General features: G+C 43.0%; 1 protein-coding gene across 1 annotated transcript; it reads right to left on the bottom strand.

The window, feature by feature from the left end:
* Positions 1–9,958: 9,958 nt before the first annotated feature.
* On the bottom strand, positions 9,959–16,522 carry Tmem17 (transmembrane protein 17). The gene is made up of 4 exons (XM_050140951.1): positions 16,201–16,522; positions 12,156–12,259; positions 11,913–12,026; positions 9,959–11,085 (listed from the first exon to the last, which is right to left on the bottom strand). The coding sequence occupies exons 1-4, from the start codon at positions 16,298–16,300 to the stop codon at positions 10,804–10,806; spliced, it is 600 nt and encodes a 199-aa protein (XP_049996908.1). The 5' UTR covers positions 16,301–16,522; the 3' UTR covers positions 9,959–10,803.
* Between the last annotated feature and the right edge of the window lie 11,402 nt (positions 16,523–27,924).

Raw genomic sequence — 27,924 nt, 5'->3', positions numbered from 1 at the left:
AATCTGTCCCAGCTGGGCTGTCGAAAGACAAGCTGCTAAATTCTGTCAGGAAATTGTAAAACACGGCTGGTACGAACGTTGACAAGAAAGCAGCTTCAGGACGATAAGCGCCTCGAAGAGCCACTTTCTGTGGAAAAGACTGAACGCTTCACGGAAGGATCCAAGAGCTGGGGACGACCAAAGACTTGGAGTAGCCCGGGCTAAAACCTTGAAGGAAGTTTAGCAATTAGCAAACAGTCTAATCATTTTCCTTTCACGGGACATTTTTGGATAATTATTACAATTGGCAGCATGACGTCAGGATCATCAACCTGCCAGAATTTTCTTTTCAGATGACAATTTTTGTCTCACTTTAAAGGATGGAACAATTTGTCCATAATAATTGTCCTTAGATACGAATGCCCGTTTAATTTTGTCTTTTATAAATGAGTGAAAATGTCTTCTAAATGCAGCAGGATACACTGTTTTACACAAGCTCCCTAGATGAGCAGTGCCCAGTGTCTGCTAACTATCACTGAGGCACCGTTTAGGGATCCAGTGTCTGGGCATGTCTAATTAGCTTGGCGTACGATGAAAATTATGCTATAATTAAGACCTGGGAACCCAAGCCCGGGAAAGGTCAGGGTCACTAACAACTCTAGTTTTGGAGAACAGCAGCTTGGTGAAGTGTCTTCTTAAGGTTTGCGTTTTAGCAAGCTTGAATACTTGAGGAACATGAATGCTCCAGATAGAAAGGAGCCTAAGCCCACAACAATTAGTGTTCCAGCTTTGCAAAAGCCCTTTATGTATTAATTCAGCTGCTACTTTTGAAACAAAACAGAATCTTTGGCTTGGTAGGATGTTTGGTCTACAGCATTAGAAAAAAAAATCAGGGGACAATATTAGTGACCAGGTCCATACAGACCAGGCTGGCCTCAAATTCATAGAGATAAACCCATATGCCTCTGCCTCCCACCTACTAGGAGTCACCATGCCCAGCCTTGCTCCTTTAAGTACAGAGAACTAAGTTTCAGTTTCGCAGCAGACTGGCATAGATTTACATTTGACACTGCTTGACAAAATATTTTTAGACAAAAGAATAAAATATCTCAGGCTGGAGAGATGGCTCAGTGGTTAAGAGCACTGACTGCTCTTCCAGAGGACCCGGGTTCAATTCCCAGCACCCACATGGCAGCTCACAACTGTCTGAAGATCTAGTGCCCGAGGACCTGACACCTTCACACCAATGCACATAAAATAAAGTTAAATAAAATTTAAAAAAAGAATAAAATATCTCCTTTTTTCATAATTTTCCATGTTATACTAGCATAAAATTTTTGTTGTGGTTGTAGCTCTGGCTAGCCCGGGACTTGCTGTGTAGAGCAGGCTGGCTTCAAACACACGGAGAGCGAGGCCCCAGAATCCACACAGAAAGCAGGGCGTGGTGTTGAGAGCCTGGAGCCCTAGCCTTGAGGTTTGGTGAGGACAGCTGGATGTTTGAAGCCCACTGGCCAGCCAGAAGGGACAAATGGGAGAGCTGCAGGTGGTGGGAGGGCCTATGTCCAAATGCAGTGGTGGAGAGCGACCAAGGGAAGATGCCTGATGTCGTCCTCAGGACTCATCACGCTTGTACATGTTCTCCCTGCCATACATACATACAGCAAAACAAACAAACAAAACATATATATGATAAAGAAAAGGAAAGGGAAGCCCCTGAGAGGCAATAAGGAGAAAGGTCAGAGGGTCTAAAAACTTCACGTCCAAAAACGTCCCCCAAATGCTCACATTTGTGTGGGTTTCAAATTAAACATGTCAGGACAGAGAACATGAGCAAGGAAGTCAGGACTGTGAGGGGTGCGCCCACCCACTGAGATGGTGGGACTGATCTAATGGGAGCTCAGCAAGGCCAGCTGGGCTGGGACTGATGGAGCATGTGATCAAACCGGACTCTCTGAATGTGGCAGACAATGAGGGCTGACTGAGAAGCCAAGGACAATGGCACTGGGTTTTGATTCTATTCCATGTACTGGCTTTGTGGGAGCCTAGTCTGTTTGGATGCTCACCTTCCTAGACCTGGATGGAGGGGGGAGGTCCTTGGACTTCCCACAGGGCAGGGAACCCTGACTGCTCTTTGGACTGGAGAGGGAGGGGGAGGGGGTATGGGGGGAGAGGAAGGAGGTGAAAATTTGTAATAATAATAATAATAAAATAAAATAAAGAAAAATAAAAAGCTGCATAAAAAAACAAATTAAACATGTCAAAAAATAGCAGTTTTGGCACAAAATGTTCTAGAAAGTGTGAAAATGAGGCTATTCAGTTATTTTCAGAAGTTCTATGAGCAGGTTCTGTTGGGCCCTGTGGTCTTAACCTCATGTGGCTGAAGAACTGTCTTGACTGAAACAAGAGTCAAAGCTAGAAAAATGTTTAGGGGTTTCATCTCTTCTTAGAAGGTCACCAGTGGGACAGGTAGCTCCTCTTCTGTCTTAGGGAGCCCCACCCCGAGCATATGGGGTAGCTCAGTGTGTTGGGTGAACAATCCTCATGTGGACCTCTTGGATGGGCCATCAGAATTTCCAGTTCAGGAGCAGAGTATAATCTTCTTAGGTGGTTTCTCAGGCGACTTCTGAATCTGCGACATCTCCGTTAAGAACCTAGTCTGTTTACCTTGAGTCACCCGGGGAAGACTGGAGGGAGCTTTTTCCCTCTTTCATCAGGGTCCACCTCATGCAGTTGAATGCTATAGTTCTCAGATTTTCCTGCCTCTTAGTCAACCATCACAGACAGACTAGTAGACCGATACGCAAAATGACATATCAAACCATTATGTTGATTCAGAACGTCACACTTAGATAAATCATAAGCCTATGAAAGACTAGTAATACTGCTTAGGCACATCAAGCTCATACAGTGTTCCTATGCTTGCACAGATGGCAGCGGGCATCTCCTAGACACTCTTCCCTGTATGATACCTTATATCCTAGCTACCCAGACAGAATTAAAGAATTTGAGCCTTCTTGTTGTGCTAGACTTTTTATTTTGGGCTTCCAAACAGCTCTGAAATCATGACAAAGAGACTTATTAGTTTTGAATACTTGGCCTAATTTAGTTCTTTTCTGGCTAGCTCTTATAACATGACCTGTTTCTCTTCACCTAATTTGCCAAGGGGCTTTTTTTTACCTTTCTTTCATACATCTTTCTTTCGTATATCTTACTTTTACTGCTTCTCATGCCCACTGGCTGGCATCTGCCTGGCTTCTGGCCCCAGGTGTCTCCCTTGATCATTCCACTTCCTTCTCTCGTTTCTCCCTTCCTTCTTCTTGAGTCTAGATTTCTCCTCCTATTTATTCTCCTTGCCTGCTAACCCCACCCATCCTTTCTCTGCCTAGTTATTGGTCATTCATCTCCTTAGTAGACCAATGAGATGCCTTGGGCAGGCAAGGCGAAAGAGGTGAAAGAAATGCAACCCATCTTTTCATAATTAAACAAATGCAGCATAAACCAAAACGATACACCTTTATACAGTTAAAGCAATATTCTGCAGCATAAACAAACATAACACATCTTTACATAGTTAAAATAATATTCTACAATATTTTCCCCTAAAAAGAAAGGATTTTAACTTTAAAATAACAAGACTATATACAATAGGAACAGTTATCAAGTAAGGATTACATTTACAATATCCAGTCTTTTTGCATTTGGCAAATTTGGAGAAATCACTCTATTATCTATTTTATTTGATGAGTCCAAAGCTCTGTACCTAATTTACCTTCTATCATAACCAAGGAAAACTATTAACTATAACTATCTAGTCTTCAGCTCCATCAGAGACCCCAGAAGGATATACTATTACCCTCAGGTAATGCAGGAACAGGAAGTTACTTCCAAATCTATAGAAATGACAGGCATCTGGCTGCCTGGACAGTCACCCAAAGTTCTTCTGCAATGTTGGGGCATGCAATTTTTAGCCTACAGGCCTAGAATATTAGGCAGACTCTTCTATGAATCGGAAATTTTGAAGGATTGTCCATCCTTGTTTTGGAAAAGTTTGACAGTCTTTTTCCTTTGGGTCCTGCTTGTTCAGTTTGTAAACCATACTGTCAGCAGTCAAGGCAAGAGCAGTTTCTTTGCCCAGTAACTAACCTTGACACAATGAAACCCAACTTCAAATGGAGTTTCTTTTCTGATGCAGATTGGTGCTGCCAGGAGCAGACTTGTCTCACTGTCATGAAAAGCCTCAGGTTATTAAACATCTTAAATGCCATATTCTGTAGGTCTTTGAAGTGTTTGAAGATCATTTATCTATCTAAAATATATCTGTTTAACCTTGAAGACATACCTAACATGAATAGAAGTTTGATCATTATAACTACTCACCTGCATTTAATTGTACATTATTATTATTATTATTATTATTATTATTATTATTAATTATTATTATTTTTGGTTTTTCGAGACAGGGTTTCTCTGTGGCTTTGGAGCCTGTCCTGGAACTAGCCCTGTAGACCAGGCTGGTCTCGAACTCACAGAAATCCGCCTGCCTCTGCCTCCCGAGTGCTGGGATTAAAGGCGTGCGCCACCATCGCCCGGCTTGTACATTATGTTTTTAAATGTGTTGCATAAGCACAATGCCTTAAACAAGAGTAGAAACATATAATGCAGTATAACAAAGTTAACTTATTTGTATAAATATACTAAAGCACATACCAGTGTAAGATATTTGAAGTTAATAGTTGCCTTTTTATCCTATATCCACAGTAAATGATGAAAAACATCCATAATCCACCAAATGACCAAAACCCACCTACCCCTCCTCTTGGGAATGTGGGTGTTGTGTTCTATAGACTGCTTCCTGTTGTCTGAGAATAAAGGCATCTTTAGGGAACCTGAGAAAATTGAGATAATGTTCAAGTCCTGGAAAAACTAGCCATAACTTGTGTTGTTCATTCTCTGCAATGGGAAAGTGCAAGACTTTCTGTAGTCCTGGACAGAATAGTCTGTGAGGGAGGCTGGACCATCTCAGCCAGCAGCCATGAAGATGTCCTGGATGCAGAACTCTGAGGAAACAGCAACAGAGGCACTCTGAGAGGCTGAATCACCTAGGCCACCTGTTTTCATTGGTGTCTGGTCCCCTTGCTCAAAAACATACAAACTTTCAAAGGTAACATATATGTTTGCACCAATACAAGTATGGACTGTGTGTTGCACACAAGCCAGCCAAAGGTAACTTTTTGTTTTATGTTTGAGCAGGTATCATACCTGTCCTACAGTTTTTCTAGATTTTTTTTTTATGTCTGTATCCAGGATTTTCAGGAGGTCTTCTTTTACCAAAACTGATCTCTATCAACCTTGAAGGAATCCACAGTTTTTTATTTCCTGTGGAAACAAAAGCATAACCTCTTCCCCAATTCAATACATTTTTAAACTTCCATTTTAAAGTTAAGTCATCCCTAAATCTAAGCGGTTTAATTTAGCAGTTCCTGTTACAATCCCACATCTCCCAGCTTCTGTCTTTTGCTTATCAGCATTCAAAAAATTCAAAGACAACACAACACCATACAGGGTCCAGACTCCCTGTGCATTTTCATCTTTGTGTGGTTCATTTTTTATAGTACTTTACTTTTCTTTAAAAACTTTATTATTTTTTAAACTATTTTTTCTATGATTGTTTATACCCATTTTTCTTTTCTTTCTTAAGCCTAGGAACATTTTAACCACACTGGACCCTGTTTAGAGTTTTTTTTTTTTTTCCATCTGAGCCTGCTTTACTGCATATCTCTTTCCTTTTTTTTTTTTTTTTTGGTCTGCCTGAGCAAAAAACTGCTAAACTACCACTGGGTCCCCCTCCACCCCCTTCTCAGGTCTGTGATAGGCAAGCCATAAGCTCTTATGCCAGGTCCAGAAGTTGCATTCAACCAGGAATTTAACCAGAAATTGCATCCAACCCTCCACCTCCGAGATGCCAGTGCTGCACTGTGGCAGGCATTTTTACTCAGTTTTTAATTTCTACTTAGCATGAAAAAGAGTGTCTAAGTGTTCTTCTGTATGGCAGAGTTTTTTTTAAAGGAGCTGTATTCTCTCTCTCTCTCTCTCTCTCTCTCTCTCTCTCTCTCTCTCTCTCTCTCTCTCTTTCCTCAGCCCACATAGGAATATGGGCCCCACAATGGGCACCAAAATGTATCAGACTTTTTCTTTTGGGCCACCAACCAGCTCCTGAATCATGACCCAGAGACTTATTATGGTTTTGAATGCTCAGCCTAGCTTATGTATGTTTCTGGATAGCTCTTCTAACTTAAACTAACTTAAAAGTTTCTCTTTATCTACCTTTTGCCTTGGGTATTATTACCTTTTTTACTTCTGTATATCTTGTTTTCACTGCTTCTCTATGTCTGCTGGCTGGTGGTTGACTGGCTTCTTGCTCTGAGTATGTCCCTCATTCTCTCTTCTCCCTCTTGTTCTTCCTTCCTTTCAAGCCTTGATTTCTCTTCCTATTTATTCTCTCTGACTGCCAGCCTTGCCCATCCTTTCTCTTCCTAGCTACTGGCCATTCAGCTCTTTATTAGACCAATCAGATGCCCTAGACAGGCAAGGTGAAAGAAATGCATCACATCTTTTTATAATTATACAAAAGTAGCATACCTTTACACAGTAAAACTAATATTCTGCAGCATAAACAAATGTAATATGTCTTTACATAGTTAAAATAATATTCTGCAATATCTTGCCAACCAGCTGATGTCCTCACAGCTCAGGTGAATTCAGATTTGCTCAAAAGAATACCCCTATTCAAGGCCTATTGGAGAAATGTCAGGTGCCCAAACAAAATTTAATAGGATCCCTGATTGGCTCAAACAGAACCCCAAGACAAGATCTGTCAGAGAAATAGCAGTCAACTAAATGGCTCAAAAGACTCAAAAGAGCCCCAAAGATAAAGAACCTGGACATATTCTTAGAAATGTGAATTAGTTCTAAAAGAACCCAAGCAGCTCAGAGTAGCCTCAATGCTGACAAGAAAAAGGCATGACTCAAGGCAGCTGATTGGAGTGAACTCACCTAGGGTTGAAGAGTCTGAACATTTCTTTCTTCTTTTTTTTATCTATTTTTATTTATTATGTATACAATATTCTGTCTGTATGTCTGCAGGCCAGAAGAGGGCACCAGACGTCATTACAGATGATTGTGAGCCACCATGTGGTTGCCGGGAATTGAACTCAGGACCTTTGGAAGATCAGGCAATGCTCTTAACCACTGAGCCATCTCTCCAGCCCCGAGTCTGAACATTTCTGTCCCACCAAATAGTAGTGGAATCATCTGGGTCCTAGCCAAATGTAACATGAGTCTCTGGAAGTTATGTGGGACCATCTATCCCATCCTCCTCCTATGTGGAACCATCCATCCCATCTCCTCACCTATGTGGGACCATCCGTCCTGTCCCGTCACCTATGTGGGACCAACCGTCCTGTCCCCTCACCTATGTGGGACCATCCATCCCATCCTCCCCCATGTGGGACCATCCCATCCTTTCCCCCCATTCTCCAACTTGCTACAAGTGGTTACTGCTCAAAGGCCTCTTCTCTCCTGGTTGGTTTGCTACAGTTAGTATGAGAGTTTTTAGCACAAAAGCCTGGACTCCAGCAGTCCTAACAGGCCAGGCTCAGCTGCCTGTCCCCACGTTCCAGTCAAGGACTGTGCAAAGATAGATTTAATGTGGGCACACCGGAAAGAAGAGATAAAGGGTACAGTGACTCCGAGTCCATCTTTAGGGCACTGACACGCACTAGATTTAAACAGACGGCAGGAAGTGTGCATAACCAAGGACGCCTAGTCAAGGTCTCATCCTGACCATCACTGTCTCAGCTCCAGTCCTGCAAGGTGCTCCGTGACCTGTTGCTCTACTAACTGGTCATCCTCAGGGGTCCAGTGTGCTTGCTGCAAGTCCTATGCTTGGGAAGCAGCCCCACTTGTGGGTAACTGCTCTCATGGTAGGAGAGGTGAGTCTGTCCTGTAGAGTTTTGCTTTTTCTGGAATCCAAGGTGACTACAGGTTGAGGACAATGACATCTCTGTGTTGTTAGCTTTGTGGCCCAAGTGAGGAGTCAGAATTTTTAGGAAAAACACCTTCTAAATGCCTATTCCAATGGCACTTCCTTGAAGTCATGAAACAATGTCATTATGAACCTTTTTCTTTTTTATTTATAATTTATTTTTATTTGATGTCCACTGGTGATTTGCCTGCCTGTATGTCTGTGTGAGGGTGTCAGATACCCTGGAACTGGAGTTATCGGCAGGTATGAGCTGTCATTTGGGTGCTGGGAATTGAACCCGGGTCCTCTGGAAGAGCAGCCAGTGCTCTTAACTGCTGAGTCATTGCTCCAGCCTATTACCGTATTTCTTAATGCTGCACACTATCACCTCATCCTTCAAATGTGAAGTGTCATCTCATCCTGCAGAGCCTTCCAGATCCAGCTTCTTGAGATATTGTTCCCCTTCCAACCATGGTGCCCACCCCACATCATAAGACGCCTGCTTTGCTTGTTACTCCTTCCTGGTACAGGCAAGGGGGGTGTATGGCTCTTCTAAAGTCACCGCTAATCCCTCCCTGCAGTGTGAAGCAGGGAGGAGGCTTAATTCAGCTGATGAGGTTGCTAAGTGTTTGGACCAAAGTGGAGAGCCCAGGACTCACCTGTGAGGTACTTGAGGGTTCAGTACACCCCCTGATAAAGTTACACCTCTAACTTTGACTGTGGGTTGTTGTGCAAATGTTTTACCTCCCAGGTCATACCCCTGCGGACTGAGAACCCATCTTGTCCATAAATGTCCGTATTTGAGGAAGTGTGTCAGGCAAAATCAGGAATGACAAGTTTAGACATTTTTTAAAAAGTAAGCAATGTAAGAATTAATAAAGAAAATCAAGGAACTACTATGGGCATGAATTGAAGTAACAGAAAAATGGAGGCCAGCGTGGTGGTGCACACCTTTAATCCTAGATTTTAGGAGGCAGACGTGGGTGGCTCTCTCTGAGGCCAACCTGGTCTACATAGGGAGTTCCATCCCAGACAAAAGAAAAAAAGAAAAAGAAAAAGAACAGTTTTTTTTTTTTTAATGTAGTGCATACAACCGTTCCCTCAGTAAAATATATTATTTATGGAGGTATATTTCTTTATAGGAAAGGTGAAAGCCTGAGAAAAAACACTCTGTCCCTTAAGGCAATCCAAACAAACAACGTGTGGCTATCCCTACCCAGGAAACCATTTTAACCCAATTTCCTTAAATAGGTTTCCTTTACCAACAAGGGGACATGCTTATGGCATGATCATGGGTGCAGTCCATTTGGCTCTCCTAACTCAATCTTAGCTCCCACTGTGTAAAATCTGGGAGCCACTGCTTTCGAACCAGGTTTCAGGTACGAGCTGAATAGCTATGTAGCAGTTCCTTAGAGAATGCGGATGATCACAAAGCCAACGTGCCCACCCTGCTGTATGTATACCAGGCTCCCTCAAGCTACAGCTCCAACTAAAACACACTCATGGGCTCAGCTGGGAAGAGCACTGGCTACTTTTTGAGAGGACCCAACTTTGATTCACAATGCTTACATGGTAGTTTACAACCTTTTGTGACTCTAGTCCCAGGGGATCTGACACCATCTTCTGGCCTCTATAGGCACCAGGAATGCACGTGGTACATGTACACACATACATGCAGGCAAAACATACCCATACACTAACACACGCACACATACATACACACACACACACACAGGTGGTGGTGCTGCGCACCTTTAATCCCAGCTCTTGGGAGCAGGAGGCAGGTGGAACTTTGAGTTTGAGGCCAGCCTGGTCTACAGAGTGAGTTCCAGGACAACCAGGACTACACAGAGAAACCTGTCTTGGAAAAAAACCCAAAACCACAAAGAATTAAAAAAAAAAAAAAATCCCACCAATTTCATAGTTCAAAAGAACTGCACAAGATAAGTATATACTGCTGATATTTTAATGTAAATAGCTTATGATTTATTGTAAAAACAGTTATGTGTCTCCATCACAAATACTGAACATGGTTTTGTGACAAAATATTCCTTAAATACCATAATATGCCTGCCCCCCTCACCTCAGGACAGAAACCAAGAAGAGAATTGGAATCCAGCACAGGCAAATCTGTCCCTATTAAACATGCCCTCTATGGCTGAGCGTTCCCACTTGCTCCCGGAAACCCAAGATGGCCAACCAGACAACTGAAAGTTTAAAGGAGATGTTACACATTTCTTTTGTTGTTGTTAAATTTTTTTCTTCATACCATATATTTTGCATGTTTTTTTCCTCTTTTTCCTAACTCCTCTCCAGCTTTCTACCTCTAACAATAAGACAAAAAAAAAAAAAATGCCCAAACAAAGCAAAATGAAACAAACAGTCCACAGAAACACTGCCGAGTTTGTTTGGTGCTGGCCAACTACTCCTGGGTGTGGGGCACGCCTGGAGTGTGTTGACACACACAGTGAGATTCCACTGGCCAAAACTGAGGTTTTTCCTGAAATTCCACACATTTCTAGTTACAGATTCTAGCTAGGAACATTACCTAAATGTGGCAGATTACAACTATCAACAGACAACACCTGGAAAGTCAACATCAGAAACAAAAATGTAGTGTCCGCTGGACAGCCCCTCGGCTTTCATGGACCACAGTGTGTCTTAGCATTGTCTCCATGGGACTTCAGAGCTGGAGGACAGAGCCCAGAAGGCCTGCGCCCTTTCTCAGGCCTGACCTCAGGTGTTCCATCACTCCCTCTGTCTCCTTGGGTCATCTTGCAGGCACTCGCTCTTCAGTGGGATCAGAGCTCTTCCGTAAAAGGCTGCCTTCTCCCTGTCATGGCTGCACTGTTTGCAGAGAGCCGGTCAAAGTCCTGGAGGTGGAAGCGGGCTGCCAGCTGATTGACCATTTTCTTCAGGGTCAGGAATGCCGAGATGACTTGGAAAGTAAGGAAGATTGTGAAGATGATGTGTATGGCCTTTTCCAAGGGCAGATTCCGCAGGCCCTCATTGAGGAGCAAGAAAAGGATTAAAGGCAGCTGCAGGAGGAGGCTCAAGAGCCAAAAGCCAGCCAGCTCGGGAACCTGCAGAGAGACACATCAGGAGTTGTAAGATTAGTAAATCCAGTTTTGTTGGACATACAGACAGGTCCTCAGCACTACAAAGATCCTGCAGGATGGGCTCCATCAGTAATTCAGGAGTACGCCACAGTCCTTGTCCTTAGAGAACTATCTAGACGAGAAAGCCAGTTTAATGGGAAACGACTCCCATTGGTTAATAACGAACTGCAGAGATCAAGGGTTGGGAAGGGAGACATCCCGCCCACGAAGCTCCAGCATGACTAGGAATCAACCCATCAGTCAAATGGCAGACAAAACAATAAGATATGCTGGGTGGGGCCCATTATGAAGGGTTGAGCAAACCACAGAATTATTTAAAGCCTTTAGGCAGGGTGGTGATTCAGAGAACACGGGCCTTGACAGTGGACATGGATTTGTAACTTTTCTAAAGGTTCCAAACAGACATTTAACAGACCATTTTTACTACATACATATCCAGAATGTACTTTGATCATATCCCCCCTTTAACCCCTTGTGTCTCTCCTCCTCCTGTTGACTCCCCTTCTCCACCAGTGATGGAATATTTTCAAGACTGAGAGAAGTGAGAACATTAGCAATCGTTAGAAGTCTACTGTGTTTAGAGACTTCGTAGGGGTCACTGCGCTTCATCTCAGTGACCTCGTCAGTATCTCTTAGGACACCAGAGCTCAAAAGACTGAGCAGTGATGAAAATCTTCAAGCTGGAGCTGGTCCTTAGCTCCTGGCCGGTGCCACCTCCACCCTGGCCATTGCTTTAGTTGCCTGAAACCTTAACTGTCTCTAGCACAGCCCTGAAGGAGGGGAGAGCTCACCTTCTCCTGCAGGTTCCCCATGCAGCCCAGGTACAGCCGGATAGCTTCCATCAAGGTCACGAGGACGATGACTGTGATCACAATGAACTTGTAGTAGTCAGGCAAGACTGAATACTAAAAGAAACGGCAGAACATGCTCGCAAAGTCTTTCGTCAAGTAACATGCACAGGGTGAGGAGGGCTTGAGAACCTTTGCTGGGGACCTGAGGAGCCAGGGCTGAGCAGCGGGGTGAGGGGGGCTCACCTTCATATGAAGCATCACAATGCAGCTCACCCACCACAGTGGAAAAAAGTACGAGTTGAAATACAGAGACATCTGCAACGGCAGGCTGGAGACCATCTCATTGTCTGCGCCACAGGTAGAAAGGGAACAAATGTTAAAGCCTCGTATTCCTGAGCATTAATATCAGTTTAATAAAACTCCACATTCCAGGCCTATGTATAGTCACTGGCAGTATAGTCGTCTGCTTGCCTTTTACTTCAGACATTAGTTGCTCGGGGGGGTGTTTCATGTCCTTCAAGTGTTTGCCTCTACAGTCTGCTGGCAGTTTGCAGACCAGGGATGTGGATTAAATATGAACTACCAAGCTGGATGTGGTGGCACAGGTCTTTAATCACAACACTTGGGAGGCAGAACCACTGTGAGTTTGAGGCCAGCCTGGGTTACACAGTAAGAAGGGGAGAAGAAAGAGCAAGGGACTACCAGCTGGTATGTCAGGGTATTCTTGCCACCCGAACCCTCAGAGACAGGGAAACAGCAAGTTCCAGGCCAGCCAGAGCTGCATATCTGACCTGTTTCTGAAAATAAATAAAATCCAAAAAAAGCAATGAAAATATGAAATTCTATCGCCTCCTTTGTAGGGTCTCTATAAAGAGCTATAAAATGAATAAAAATGGATCTTATAGGTTAGTTCTTATATAATAATTAATCTCAAATTATAAAAACCTCTCCCTTTTGGCATATCCTAATCCTGTACATGCCTTTATGCTAATCTGGCACCATTTCTCTGACAAATCTTTCCCACAGTCCAGCAGAATCCTTCCCTCTAGGTATTTATCACTCTGAACTATGGAGAGATGGTTCAGTGGTCAAGAGCACTTGCTGCTCTTGCAGAAGACTGGGTTCAGCTTCCAGCACCTCCACAGGGGCTCACAACCATCTGTAACTCCAGTCCCAGGACTGGGGGTGGACTTTGTGGCTCCAAATGCTAAAGCCAGGCCCAGTGTCTCTCTCTTCCTGCTGCCTGCAGAACCATCAGCTACCTCTCGAGCACCATGTCTGCCTGTGTGTCCATGCTTTCTGACATGACAATAATGGACCAATCCTCTGAACTGAGCCCCAACTACATGTTTTCCTTGTAAGAGTTGCTGTGGTCCCGGTGTCTCTTCATAGCAATAGAAACCCTAACTAAGACAGGAGCCAAGAGAATCAGGAGCCAGAGATGGGGTGCATTATCCCATCTTTCTGAGCACCCACTCAGTCACCACTCAAAGGCTGCTTGTGAGGCTATTTCACACTCACTAGTGTGCCTGTCACACTCAATGGGCGCTCAACAATAGGACCATCTCCTTTTCTTATGTGTGTACACACAGTCTCAGTGTAAGCACAGACTGCAATGCCCTATTCAGAATCTAGCTTTATACACCATGAATACAAGCACGCATGAGCAGAAAGAACAAATTTTCAAACGCTGTCATACATAAAAGGCCATTTGTGACACACAAATTCTATTTATCAATCTGATTACCCAAAATCTTTTGCTTTTGTATAAGGAAAAAGGTCCCTCAACAAGATTTTGATTTTTAAAACTGAGCCCTAAAAAAAATACATTATAAATTTAACTACATTTTTATTTTAAATTGGTTTTTTAAAGTAAGAATTTAGAAAGCTACAAACATAAACTACTTTGTAACATTTTTCTTTTTATCTGCATAATTTTTAAAATGGAAATCTAGTACTTGAGACAAGCATGGCCTCTAGAAGCAAAAGTTTCTGTAGCAGACTTTCTTGGATCGCTAGCCCCCAAATTATGTTACAGAAACTTATTATTAGTTATGAATGCTCGGCCTGAGTTTAGGCTTGTCCCAATGGCTCTTGTAATTTATTTTAACCTGTTTCTCATCATCTTTGTTTTGCTTTGTTTTTTTTTTTTCTTTCTTTTATTTTGTATGTCCTACTTTCTGTATGCTTCCTGTGTGTCTGCCTGGCTGCCTGGCTGGTGCCTGGTGTCTCCCTTTTTTCTCCCTTTCTCTCCTCCTTCTCTCTTGAGCCCAGACTTCTCCTATTTATTCTCTCTGCCCACCAGCCCTACCTATCCCTTTACTGCCTAACTATTGGCCATTCAGCTTTTTATTAGCCCAATGAGGTGCCGTAGGCAGGCAAGGTAAACAAATGCAGCAATCTTTACATACTTAAACAAAAGCGGCACAAATGCAACACAGCTGTACATAGTTAGACAAATAGTCTACGCCACATCAGGTTTCCTTTACGTTTTAAGAGCAGGCCTGATTATTGTGGTCTGCTTTTGCTTTCCTTAATTTCTTAAATTATCCCTAATATAGGAACAAATTTTTAAAATCTCTTAATTCTGAGGACTGTGGAGGTGAGGTGATGTGGAGGTGAGGTGATGTGGAGGTGATGTGGTGTGGAGGTGAGGTGATATGGAGTGATGTGGTGTGGAGGTGAGGTGATGTGGAGGTGAGGTGATGTGGAGGTGAGGTGATGTGGAGGTGAGGTGAGGTGGAGGTGAGGTGGTGTGGAGGTGATGTGGAGGTGAGGTGGTGTGGAGGTGAGGTGATGTGGAGGGGAGGTATGATAAAAATTTTTTGTAGTCTGTGTAACTCATTAAGAAGACAGGAAGCTGATAGTTTCAGAACCTTTAGAGCAGAAACTAGTCAAAAATTTGTCTCAAAAAATCCAAAAAGAAAAGAAAAAGTTTGCAGAGATGGATGCAGGAGAGTTTCACGTTCAAAACCAGTCTGGACTACATAGCATGTTTCCCGACTGCCCAGGAACTTCTGATTGCCGTGTAACAAAACAAATATCATCGCTGTTGTTTGTTTGAAAAGCTATCGGGATCTAGCTTGGATAGAGTGACTGCCTAGCATGCCAGGGTGTTTACTTTCTTTATTATTATTATTTTTTGTAGTGCCAGGTTCACACTTTAACACATCCAGCTTATGCAATTGAAAAATCAGGCCAAAATATAAATGAGGTGCAAGACATGAATTCATTAAATTTTACAAAAGTTCAAGCTGAGTTCTGAGACGAAATTAAAGCATTATATAATTGGCAGGGAAATTTTACTGACCAAGTAATTACCAGTCTTGGCTTTTCTCACATTTGGGTGGTTGGGAAAAATTATTCTGTGACCCATAAAACCATAGGAATCTCCAGCGTCAGTGTCTGTAGGTAGCTGTACTGGCATCCCTACAGTTTCTGCTGTCTAAGGCGGAGGCCCTGCAGACCTACAGAACCAACACCACGCCATCGTTTTCAGTAGCCGCCCTCGGACCCGAGACCTTCACTTTAAGATTGCACTGCACAGTTAAGGTTCACTCTTAGAATCAGAAACATGAAAATCTATTTTTTTTTTTTTAGGTTTTTCTCCACATAGCCTAAATTAGGCAAATGACCGAGGTGACAAAATGTACCGATGGCTTTGCTTTTCAATGTCCCCCTTTTCACAAAAATTGTCAAAACCAATTAGGAGAAGGGATTTCTACTTCCTTGATTCCTTCGTGAAAACCATATATGCTGTCGTTAGGAGTTAGGAGTCTGGGACTGGAGTCAACGCGGCGATATTTCGTTATTGGAACGAGGGGGAGGGAAGGAACGCACAGGGGAAGGCTGTGTTCCTTTGGCAGCGTCCAGTAGAGGGATGGTGGTTTAAAAAGGGCCCCTTGTGGGGAAACAACCCCTTTTCCCTTTCCTCCGCCCGCTGGGGCTGCAAGGCTGGCCGGGGAGGACCCGGCCTACGCTGCCAGGCTGGGCTCGGGCCCAGCAAAGCTTCAGTGCAGGGTGGGAGCGGGACCCGAAGGGCGCAGCTGCTCCACCTCGCCCTGGCCTGGAATGCTTAGCCTCCCAATCCTCCGGGCGACAGGGCCTCCCGGTGCAGCAGCCGCCGCAGCCGAGGCTCGCGGGCGCCCGGGTCGGTCGCAGGGCCGCGGGCTCGCGCAAAGGGACCGCGCCACGGCCGAAGCCGGGGCCGCCATTTTTCACCCGGGCACGGACCGTGCGTCCGCCCGCGAACCGCACCCCCGCGTGGGGCTGCGCCCTCGCCACTCACCCGCGGCCTCGCTGGACTCTGGCCCGGTGCGGCTGGAGTCGCCGAACACCGTGAGGCTGAAGTTGCCCAGGCGCTGACGTACAGGGTCCGGCAGCTCCATGCTGGGTCTGCTCGGCCTCGCCGCTCACACGCCCGCTAAGCGGCCGTCGCGGCGGCGTGTGCGGTTCCCCGGGCAACCGTGCCGTGCCCGAGCTGGGGACTTGGTGCCTGGCTGCCCTGCGCGGCCCACAGTCTTCCAGAGGCTTCCCTTTGGAGGGGACGGGCTCCTTAGCCCTGCCTTTTCAGCCGGGCCGTCTTAAGATGAACACAAGTACTAAGCCATTCGGGCCTGGGTTGAGCCCTCACACCAGGGCACTTTGTAAATTGGCGCGCCATTCTTAGAGGGAAATAAAGATGAGCACAGATCTTAAAGAATGCCCTTGACCCAGTAGATTTTTTTCCCTGGGTATAAAAAATTAGCGGTAAGGATAGGGTAGACCAAGAGTGCCTGCTTCCAAAGGGAAGAGAATAACTCCGAATATTGAGAGCAGTTGTTTCTGGATCGTGGGTTATTTTAAAACTTAAAAACAACAACAACAACAACAAAACAAACAAATCAACAAACAAACAAAACAAAACCCCCAGCCTTTTCCTCCTTTCTCTTATAGTATATCGTTTTCAGCACTCAGAGGATCTCAAGTTTCAGGTCAGCCTGGGCTTCATTGCCAAATCTCAAAAACCAAACCAAAGCTAATAGACATATAGAGAAAAGCCCAATCCAGATGTATTAGAACCCAGGTCAGTCAACCTTATTAACACCCACGGGAGCTAGCCTTTCCCAGTTGCTTACAGTGGCTAAAGGAACACTTGGCCTATTTTATAGTTTATAGTAGACCAATTGCACCAAAAAAGTTTAAAAAGAAATCTGACTCTTTGCCACTACATTTTTATGATTTTTCTTCCTATTTATTATCATACCAACAAGCTTATCATATCAGCAAGCTGCTGCTAAGCACCTGTGCATTTTGTAGTTAGGAGCAGGCATGGCTGGTACCACTCTTGGGTATGGTTGGTGCCACTCTTGGTGAAGATGCCTGATGGTGAACATCCTTGCATGTTTATGCTGAGTGTGCACTGGGGAGTGGAGATTGAGTCAAGCTGTAAGTCAGACCAGTTTTATTAGGTTCTGCCAACACTTTCCCGGGTGGTCTAACCTCCTGCTATATATGAACATCCCCATCACTTGTCACTCTGTGTGCCTTACCAACGCTTAGATTCTGTTCTTCCCTTTTCGATCTTTCTGGTAAAGTGCGGTGGGACTGGACTTGTCTTAGCAGTTACCAGCACTCGTTGCTCTTGCAGAGGACCCAGGTTTTGAGGAACCACCCTCATGGTGGTTCCCAGCCACCTGTTAAGTCCATGTGCTGTGAGAGTCAAAGTTACATTTTAAGTTTTATGCCTTAGAGATCCATGAAACAGAAACATTGGAGGCTATTTTTCATTGTTCACAAGTTAGACCCATCTGCACCAGAGATGCTTGATCGCATGTCTACCATGGGCAGGAAATGCTGTCAGGATGTATGCTTGCTCCTGATTGGATGTAGGCTGGGTGTATGTCAGGATGTATGTTTGCCTCTGATTGGACCTGGTGGGAAATAATTAAAACCACTAAAAACTGTGACAGGAGACATTTTCTGGAAACCCAGATTATGGACCAGGCTGGAGCCCAACCACCTGACCAATGTTTAATTAAAGCTTGTGTCAGATTTGTCTTTAAACTGTAGTAGTGGCTTATGCTCACACATGGGATGAATAGCACCTCTTTTTGGCCTCCAAGGGCACCAAGCGCATATGTGGTATACAAACAAAAATTCAGGCTAAACATACAGAAAAAATTAAACCCAATTCTAAAAATTAAAAGCATGGCGAGCAGTATAATTTTGTACAATTGTCATCATAAAACATGACTCTCATTCCAAAGGGAGTGCAAAGGAATTTATTCCGAGCTAAATATGAGTGCCCATAGCTTGGGGACATGGATTCAGGCTGTCCTAATGTCCACCATTGAAGTCACAACATGAATTTATATTATCAGAGAATGCAAGACAGCCACAAATCAATGATCTCCTAAATACATTAGTGGGGACATCAGGCAGGCAGGTCACAGCAAAACAGGGACACCTCTGCCATAGGTCTCATGCTGTATGAAGACATATTTACCTTTCTGCTTGGTGCAAGCCTACAATCAGCTAAACCAACAGATTCTAAAGGTTTGACTTGGTAGTTAAAGGAACGTTAGATAATATACAGACATGAGCAGTAAGCGGACATCAAGGGCTCTAAGGACAGTCCAAGATAATTTTGGCTTTTGATCTGTAACTATCATAGATGTTCCAATCTATCAGTCTGCAGAATCTTTCACAAAGGGGTGGCTTTTCCAGGAGCTTCAGCCCATACAATCAAAAGGGAAATTCACATAAAGATTGCCCAGAGAAAGAAATGGAAGGAAATGGCTTTGTAGTTAGGTTTTTTTTTTCAAATATTTATTTATTTATTATGTATACAATATTCTGTTTGTGTGTATGCCTGAAGGCCAGAAGAGGGCGCCAGACCTCTTTACAGATGGTTGTGAGCCACCATGTGGTTGCTGGGAATTGAACTCAGGACCTTTGGAAGATCAGGCAATGCTCTTAACCACTGAGCCATCTCTCCAGCCCCCTGTAGTTAGGTTTTAAAAGTAGTTCAAGAAATGTTTATCTTTATCAGGACACTTAGCCCAGTGAAGCACACAGAGGCCAGGGAGACACAAAGCTACAGTTTCTCTGGTCAAAGTCCACAGATAAATTCTGGCCAGGGATGACTGGGAGAAGCTGACTAAATTTTGCCTCAGTTCAGGAAGGAGCTCAGGTATCAGAATCTTCAAAAAGGCTTCCAGGACCTCCCTAAGGCTGTTCACCTCTGTGTTTGACAAAATGTCCTGCCTGCTTTGGTCATAGCACTGGGACATCTGTCCTATAATTGTGTGTTTGTGTGTCTGTTTTTCTTACCCACCAGTCTTTGAAGTCTTTCATCTTATGGTGTTTGGTTAAGAATCAGAGATGGATAACTACTGAATAAAGAAAGGGAGGTAAAGGCCTGATCACGTTTCCCACGTTCTCCCATCCCCAGTTCAAAGTCTTCTTTGCCAGCTTGTGTGTAAAGGTCATAATGTAGAATCAATAATCCATGAGTTAAAACCAGGTGAAAAATCTAGCAATCAAAAATAAACACAAACAACCAAGAACTACTTTTTTATCTAAATAAACCAAGATTCTTATAGAGGGGCCAATAAAACTTAAGGCAGGATGTACTACTGATGAAACTGTAATTTGGACAACCACAAAGAAATAAGCAATTGGCAACATGTAGAAATAACCTTAATTCCTTGTAAAAATAAGTGTCCATAGGTGTGTGGATTAATATCTAGGTCTTCGATTTGGTTTCATTGGTCCTACTGTCTGTTTTTATGCTAATACCAGGCTGTTTTCAGTCTGAAGACAGGGATTGTCATGCCTCCAGAAATTCCTTTATTGTACAGAATTGTTTTGGCTATCCTGTTTTTTTTTTTTGTTTTTGTTTTTTGTTCTTCTATATAAGTATTGGAATATTTCAAGGACTGTGAAGAATTTTGCTGGGATTTTGCTGGGCATTGCATTGAATCTGTAGATTGCTTTGGGTAAGACTGCCATTGCACCCTGTCTATTGCTTTCCTAGTAAAGACCTAGGATGCAATTAACCACTAAGCATTCCATATATATTAACCAAATTTATGTAAAGTCTGAATAGTTTTTTTTAAAACAATATGTTTTTCTCTCACATTGAAAAAACAGATGTGAAATATTTTGTTCAGCTTATAATTATTTAAACATAACACTAGAGGAATATATTAAAGGAATCATGGGTGTTTTTCCCTTCTATTTTTATTACTCAAATTTCCTAGGATGTATGTACATTTCATAGCCTAGAAAGACTACTAAACAATGAAGAGAAAGAAGCAAAGTTGAAGCAGGGAGCGGGATGTGAGGGGACAGCAGGATGGGCTGGACTAGTCCTGCACAGCTGGTTTCACAAGTGCTCCAAAGGGCTCAGAACCTTGAGAGTATTGTTTTGCTGATGCTCACAGTGTCTTATAGGTAGCCATTCCTGTGTGCACTGAGCAAACAAGAAGACTTCCACTTCCAGGGAACCAAGAGATTTGTGAAACTTGGGTTTCCCGTAATGTAAGCCAACTGCTTACTTAAAATACAAAAAGAAGTGTGAAGTCTATTCTTAAAACCATGGAGTAATTCAAGTAATGGAGTAATAAGATGGATAAAGTCTTACAGAGGCCTGTAAAGTCAAACAGTTCTTTAAAATTCTTTAAAAATTAGTTTACTTATTATTTTATGTGTATGGGTGTTTTGTCAATACTTATATGTCTGTTCATCACATGTATGCACGTCTGGTGCTTTGAGAGGCCAGAGGATCCCCCGGGACTAGAGAAACAGCTGGTTGTATGGCACCATGTAGGTGCTGGGAATTGAACCTGGGTCTTCTGGAAGAACAATTAGTGCTCTTTGCCACTGAGCCATCTCTCCAGCCCTGCTAAATAGTTCTTATACTAATGTTGTTCAGAGAAATGCTTGCTTAATGCATTTCATTGAGGTTTAATTACATGTGTGGTTTACTAACTTATTTTCATAAAAATGTCAGTCTGATATGATAATTTGTTTCTCTTTTACAAGAGGCAGTGTTGTTTGATATTATTGTATGTGACACAAAACTGATTTTATGGGTGATTGTTTAAATTACTCCTTGTCATAAGAAAGATGTGAGTTCTTTCTATGTGATTCTAATAAACAGTTGAGCAGTAATATCTTAGGTGATTATGTCACCCGAGTGACCATATCATTCAGTGCTTTGCTTTAAAATGAACTGTGAAGACATCTCCAAGAATATAGGTACATTTAAAAGGAGAATTATATGTAATGAGTCTTTTTATGTCCTGCCAGCCAGCTCCCAAATAATGACACTGAGACTTCTTATTAATTATGAATGCTTGGCCTATAGCTTAGGTTTGTTCCTCACTAGCTCTTATAACTTAAATTAACCCATTTATATTAATCTGTGTTCTAGCACGTGGCATTACCTCTTTTCTTTATACCTCCTGTTTCCTCTCCCTGTCTCCTGGTGTCTCCCTTGAGTGCCTAGATTTCTCTTTCTACTTCCTCTCTCTGCCAGGAAGTCCCGCCTATACCTCTTGCCTAGCTTTTGACCATTGAACTTTTTATTACACCAGTCATGGCAATACACTTTCACATGGGGTACAAATATCCCACCACAATTACATACTTGGGCACAATAATTTCAGATTCTACGTAAACATCAGCACTAAAAATCTTGCTCTAAATTTCATGAAATCTAATCTTATAATCTTTTGTTGTTAATGGATAAGCAAAGCCTTTTGAATCCCTCATACAACTGTTCACAGAACATTTCAAAGGTTTATAAAAAGAGTCCTCTATGAATTGCAGAGGAAGCAAGACCTCTTAAAGGAAATTTAGGCTATTTTGAGGGATATTTCAAGGTCTACTAATATTTTGCCTTTGAAGTCGTCACCACTGAGTATTTTTATTAGAAAAAAAATTGCCTGTAAAATACTGTTTATATATATTGTTTGGTTCTGTGGCACTTCTTCGTGTCAGCCCACCTCACAGTTCATCTGCCGTGTCAAACAGTCTCTGCGTGTGTCACACTGAGAAACTGGAAATACCAAGACAAGGGGAAAAGATCAGAAAAACAAAACCCATTTAAGGAACTCTCAGATCTGTCAAGTGAAACTGAGTCTGCGAGAAGCAAACGGTCATGTTAGTGACGAAGTCCCATCATTCATAGCGATACCCTAGCTCTATTCCTTATCCATTGCACTGTGTGGGATATGAATCATGTTCTCTTGCTGGGAGAAAAATCCATCTTTGCTGCTACTGACTATAATAAAATACGGCTTTCCCACTAAATATTGATATATTAATCCCTGCACCCCTGAGGCTTGTTTCTCATCGCGGTTCCCGGTCTATTTGCTTTAACGTTTTAGTTTGCCTTCAGTTGCATACTTTGCAACGCTTAAACTTGTTCATTTTGATCATCAATCACATTCAGGTTGTAAGAGTAATTCATGCTGTCAGCGCGTAAGTTATATTACAATGAGATGTCTACACACGTGTGGAGCTCAGGTAAGCGTGCATAACCCAGCTCTCTTGATGTTCAAGATGCTTGCTTTGCAAAGCCGAGATCGTTGTGATCCCCATTCCCATTGCATTATATTGTCGGTTAGTACGGAATTGTCCTTTCCCGGTTTTCGACTCATGCTATAAAGGTGTCTGGAGATCGTGTAATAGGGCATCAGCAGGGCTGCCCTTAGGCCCTCTAAGGTCCAGACAGAGGTATGTATGCGACCCGCAGTCCCTACATTCTACCTAGAAATGCCAATATGGGTAAACAACCCTGCCACAGACACCCCGTCACGCACCCCCGACCCTTGTCCCCTGGGGTTTAAGTATGGGAGAGAGGAAGTTAGTCATTCTGATGTACACTCCAAAGGATATTCTACTCCCTCCCTTCAACCCGTTCTCACACTAAGAAGGGAGGTAAGGGCACTTTCTCTCCTCGGAGTCTAGAGAGGGGCCACAAGAGACTTGCTCATAATGTCTAGAGACGACCAATCCTCCCTGCTCTGTTTCAGTGGGGACTCTGACCTCCCAACACTCCCAGACCAACTGAGGGCTCAGAGCTTCCAGGAAGTTACAGCTTGAACGGGAACTGTCCCCCTGTGGGCTCATGTATTTGAACACGTGGTCCTCAGCTGGTGGGGTTGCTTTGGGGACTGTGGGAGCTTTGGAGCTGCGATCTGGCTAGCACAAGTGAGTTGCTGGGATTGGGCCTTAAAGGCCATATTTTCATGGAATCTTTTATTTAAAAAAAGATTTATTTTTAGTTTATGAGGATGGATGGTGTTCCCCCAGAGGGCAGAGGAGGGTGCTGATCCCTGGAACCGAAGATGAGGTTGGTTGTGAATACCATGTGGATGCTGGGACCCAACCCCAGGTCCAGTGGTGGTGCAGCCTGTGCTGGTAGCTGCTGGGCCATCTCTCAGGTCTAGAGGGAGGCCACTGTGCTTGTGCTTTTCTGACCCGCCAAGAAGTAAGAACCTAATGCTTCAAGCCCTTGTGGCCACCGTCGTGCCCTGCCTGGTGTGACAAGACTGTCCCCCAGAAAGAGATTGTGGAGGAAGCAAGCCTTCCCCGCTTCAGTTGTTTCTGTAAAATATTGGGTCCCAGTGATGAGAAGAGTAATTACTCTACAGGGCAAGGAGGGGGTGATGGCGCATGCCCAGCAGTGGAGAAAGGCAAGGAGGGGGTGACAGCGCGCATGCCCAGGTGTGGAGAAAGGTAAGGATCACACCGAGCCACTGGTGACGGCCAGAGGAAAAAGTAACCTGAAATTCAGTTTGAAGCTTAAGTTAAAAATTAACACAACCAGAATGAGATGACTTTAATAACTTGAAGAAATGGATTAACAATGAAATCAAGCAAAAATATGTTTAAAAGAGCCGACACCAGAAAGAAAATGGGTGTGGCTTTCCCAGCTAGTCTCTGTGTGCCATGATTTGAAGTATTAGCTGTTTACTATTTATACTCCAATAAACTGGCCCTCAAGGAAACAGCCACAACCGAGTTCTGACCTCTGGGGGGCAATGGAATGGTTCTGAAGAGTAAAGACTGATACCAGCCCAAGCAAGAATGGTTTTAATTGCTTAACTAATTAGAGGTAGGTTCTCCTGTAGCCTGGTCTGCCCTAAAACATGTTACGTAGCCGAGGATGACCTTGTGTTTCCGATCCTCCTGCTCCCTCCTCCTGAGTGCTGAGATTACAGGCATATGCCAGCATGCCCAATTTTATCCTGTGCTGGGAATCAAACCCAGGACTTCCTGCATGTAGGCAAGCCTTCTACCAACTGACCCACCCACATCCCAGAACAAGAATGGCTATATTTTTTTACGAATGTTGTTTTGTTTGTTTCAGTTGAACTGAAGTAGAACATGAGGACAAAAGAGTGTGTAAGTCCTAAGAACAGAACTCTGGATTTTGCCGGAGTGAATCTCCTGTGCTGGTTTGAATGCCGATCTTCAGAGGCTCTCCTGTGTACGCCCTTGATGCGCCTTTGGTGGGACAGGAGATAGTGTGCCATGGTCTCTGCTTCTGTTCCTGCCTTCAGGTTCCTACTTTGAGTTCCTGCCTGGGCATCCTTCAGTGATAGATTATAACCTGTAAGTAAAATAAATCCTTTCCTCTTCCAAATTGCATTGGTCAGTGTCTAGTACAACAACAGAAGGAAACCAGACCAACACTTGCTTAAGCTCCCTCCCAGTGATTATCTCCTCCTATCCCCCAGTCACTATTTTCTCGAGTCCCGTACCTGCAGATAACCTTGCCTGCATGTATTCCTATATAAAGGCCTTCATTACATATGTTTTGTGTTTCTTCTTTCAGCTCAGCATTCCATTTATGGATTATGTTGTTTCATGTGACAGTAGCCTGCTCATTTTCATTGTTGTTTTACTGTTTGACTACACTATGAGTTTTATTACCACGGATGGTGGTGACAATGCATTATTTATGTTATTTTTCCAGTCTGGGCTGTCACAGAAGGTGCTGCTGGGACTGGAGAGGTGGCGTGGAGCTTTAGAGCACTGACTTCTCTTTCAGAAGATCGGGGTGTGATTTCCAGCATCTACACAGTGGCTCACAACCATCTATTTATTACTCAAGTGCCAGGGTTTCTGAAGCCTTCTTCTGGCCTCTAGGTGCACGTGTGGAACTCATACATCTATGCAGGCAAAATGCCCATATTCATAAACAGAATCAAAGAGTGTTACTGACCTGGACGACTAATATTTCATTTCGGATTTCACATTTTTGTTAATGAGGGATATTAGGTTGTATTAATCAGTGTTGCACCGACCTCATAGAAATTTTGGGCATGGTCTCCTTTTCTCTGTACTTTCGATTACCTCGTGTAGAACTGGTAATTTTCCTGATAGAAAGAACTTTAAAACATTTGCTCCATCTGTGCCTGTGATTGCCTTTGTGGGCAAACTATTTTTGTTTGGGAATGTAGGGCAATTCACATTTCTGTTTCCCTTCTTCCCCACTCTGGTACAGCTGTGTATGTCTAGGAATCTGGCTGCTCTTGGCATGAGTTTGTTTGTGATTTCCCCTTGTTATCACATTTTTAATGGGAAAGGCTCTAAATTGGCTCTCTCCCTTTCTATCTTCATAGTAACCATTTGCTCTCTCTCTCTCTCTCTCTCTCTCTCTCTCTCTCTCTCTCTCTCTCTCTCTNGCAGGCAATGCTCTTAACCACTGAGCCATCTCTCCAGCCCCCTGTAGTTAGGTTTTAAAAGTAGTTCAAGAAATGTTTATCTTTATCAGGACACTTAGCCCAGTGAAGCACACAGAGGCCAGGGAGACACAAAGCTACAGTTTCTCTGGTCAAAGTCCACAGATAAATTCTGGCCAGGGATGACTGGGAGAAGCTGACTAAATTTTGCCTCAGTTCAGGAAGGAGCTCAGGTATCAGAATCTTCAAAAAGGCTTCCAGGACCTCCCTAAGGCTGTTCACCTCTGTGTTTGACAAAATGTCCTGCCTGCTTTGGTCATAGCACTGGGACATCTGTCCTATAATTGTGTGTTTGTGTGTCTGTTTTTCTTACCCACCAGTCTTTGAAGTCTTTCATCTTATGGTGTTTGGTTAAGAATCAGAGATGGATAACTACTGAATAAAGAAAGGGAGGTAAAGGCCTGATCACGTTTCCCACGTTCTCCCATCCCCAGTTCAAAGTCTTCTTTGCCAGCTTGTGTGTAAAGGTCATAATGTAGAATCAATAATCCATGAGTTAAAACCAGGTGAAAAATCTAGCAATCAAAAATAAACACAAACAACCAAGAACTACTTTTTTATCTAAATAAACCAAGATTCTTATAGAGGGGCCAATAAAACTTAAGGCAGGATGTACTACTGATGAAACTGTAATTTGGACAACCACAAAGAAATAAGCAATTGGCAACATGTAGAAATAACCTTAATTCCTTGTAAAAATAAGTGTCCATAGGTGTGTGGATTAATATCTAGGTCTTCGATTTGGTTTCATTGGTCCTACTGTCTGTTTTTATGCTAATACCAGGCTGTTTTCAGTCTGAAGACAGGGATTGTCATGCCTCCAGAAATTCCTTTATTGTACAGAATTGTTTTGGCTATCCTGTTTTTTTTTTTTGTTTTTGTTTTTTGTTCTTCTATATAAGTATTGGAATATTTCAAGGACTGTGAAGAATTTTGCTGGGATTTTGCTGGGCATTGCATTGAATCTGTAGATTGCTTTGGGTAAGACTGCCATTGCACCCTGTCTATTGCTTTCCTAGTAAAGACCTAGGATGCAATTAACCACTAAGCATTCCATATATATTAACCAAATTTATGTAAAGTCTGAATAGTTTTTTTTAAAACAATATGTTTTTCTCTCACATTGAAAAAACAGATGTGAAATATTTTGTTCAGCTTATAATTATTTAAACATAACACTAGAGGAATATATTAAAGGAATCATGGGTGTTTTTCCCTTCTATTTTTATTACTCAAATTTCCTAGGATGTATGTACATTTCATAGCCTAGAAAGACTACTAAACAATGAAGAGAAAGAAGCAAAGTTGAAGCAGGGAGCGGGATGTGAGGGGACAGCAGGATGGGCTGGACTAGTCCTGCACAGCTGGTTTCACAAGTGCTCCAAAGGGCTCAGAACCTTGAGAGTATTGTTTTGCTGATGCTCACAGTGTCTTATAGGTAGCCATTCCTGTGTGCACTGAGCAAACAAGAAGACTTCCACTTCCAGGGAACCAAGAGATTTGTGAAACTTGGGTTTCCCGTAATGTAAGCCAACTGCTTACTTAAAATACAAAAAGAAGTGTGAAGTCTATTCTTAAAACCATGGAGTAATTCAAGTAATGGAGTAATAAGATGGATAAAGTCTTACAGAGGCCTGTAAAGTCAAACAGTTCTTTAAAATTCTTTAAAAATTAGTTTACTTATTATTTTATGTGTATGGGTGTTTTGTCAATACTTATATGTCTGTTCATCACATGTATGCACGTCTGGTGCTTTGAGAGGCCAGAGGATCCCCCGGGACTAGAGAAACAGCTGGTTGTATGGCACCATGTAGGTGCTGGGAATTGAACCTGGGTCTTCTGGAAGAACAATTAGTGCTCTTTGCCACTGAGCCATCTCTCCAGCCCTGCTAAATAGTTCTTATACTAATGTTGTTCAGAGAAATGCTTGCTTAATGCATTTCATTGAGGTTTAATTACATGTGTGGTTTACTAACTTATTTTCATAAAAATGTCAGTCTGATATGATAATTTGTTTCTCTTTTACAAGAGGCAGTGTTGTTTGATATTATTGTATGTGACACAAAACTGATTTTATGGGTGATTGTTTAAATTACTCCTTGTCATAAGAAAGATGTGAGTTCTTTCTATGTGATTCTAATAAACAGTTGAGCAGTAATATCTTAGGTGATTATGTCACCCGAGTGACCATATCATTCAGTGCTTTGCTTTAAAATGAACTGTGAAGACATCTCCAAGAATATAGGTACATTTAAAAGGAGAATTAT

The sequence above is a fragment of the Alexandromys fortis genome, unplaced genomic scaffold, assembly GCF_014885135.2.
Source record: "Alexandromys fortis isolate MF-2015 unplaced genomic scaffold, M_Fortis_MF-2015_v1.1 scaffold_7, whole genome shotgun sequence".
In the NCBI taxonomy this organism is placed as follows: Eukaryota; Metazoa; Chordata; class Mammalia; order Rodentia; family Cricetidae; genus Alexandromys; species Alexandromys fortis.
This window is presented reverse-complemented; position numbering and strand designations above follow the sequence as displayed.

Excerpts from the sequence above, each read along its gene's own strand:
- Tmem17 (XM_050140951.1), bottom strand. The coding sequence starts at position 16,300 with ATGGAGCTGCCGGACCCTGTACGTCAGCGCCTGGGCAACTTCAGCCTC. Across the intron at positions 12,260-16,200 it reads AGAGTCCAGCGAGGCCGCGG|ACAATGAGATGGTCTCCAGC; the intron begins GTGAGTGGCGAG and ends CCTGTGGCGCAG. Across the intron at positions 12,027-12,155 it reads TTGTGATGCTTCATATGAAG|TATTCAGTCTTGCCTGACTA; the intron begins GTGAGCCCCCCT and ends CGTTTCTTTTAG.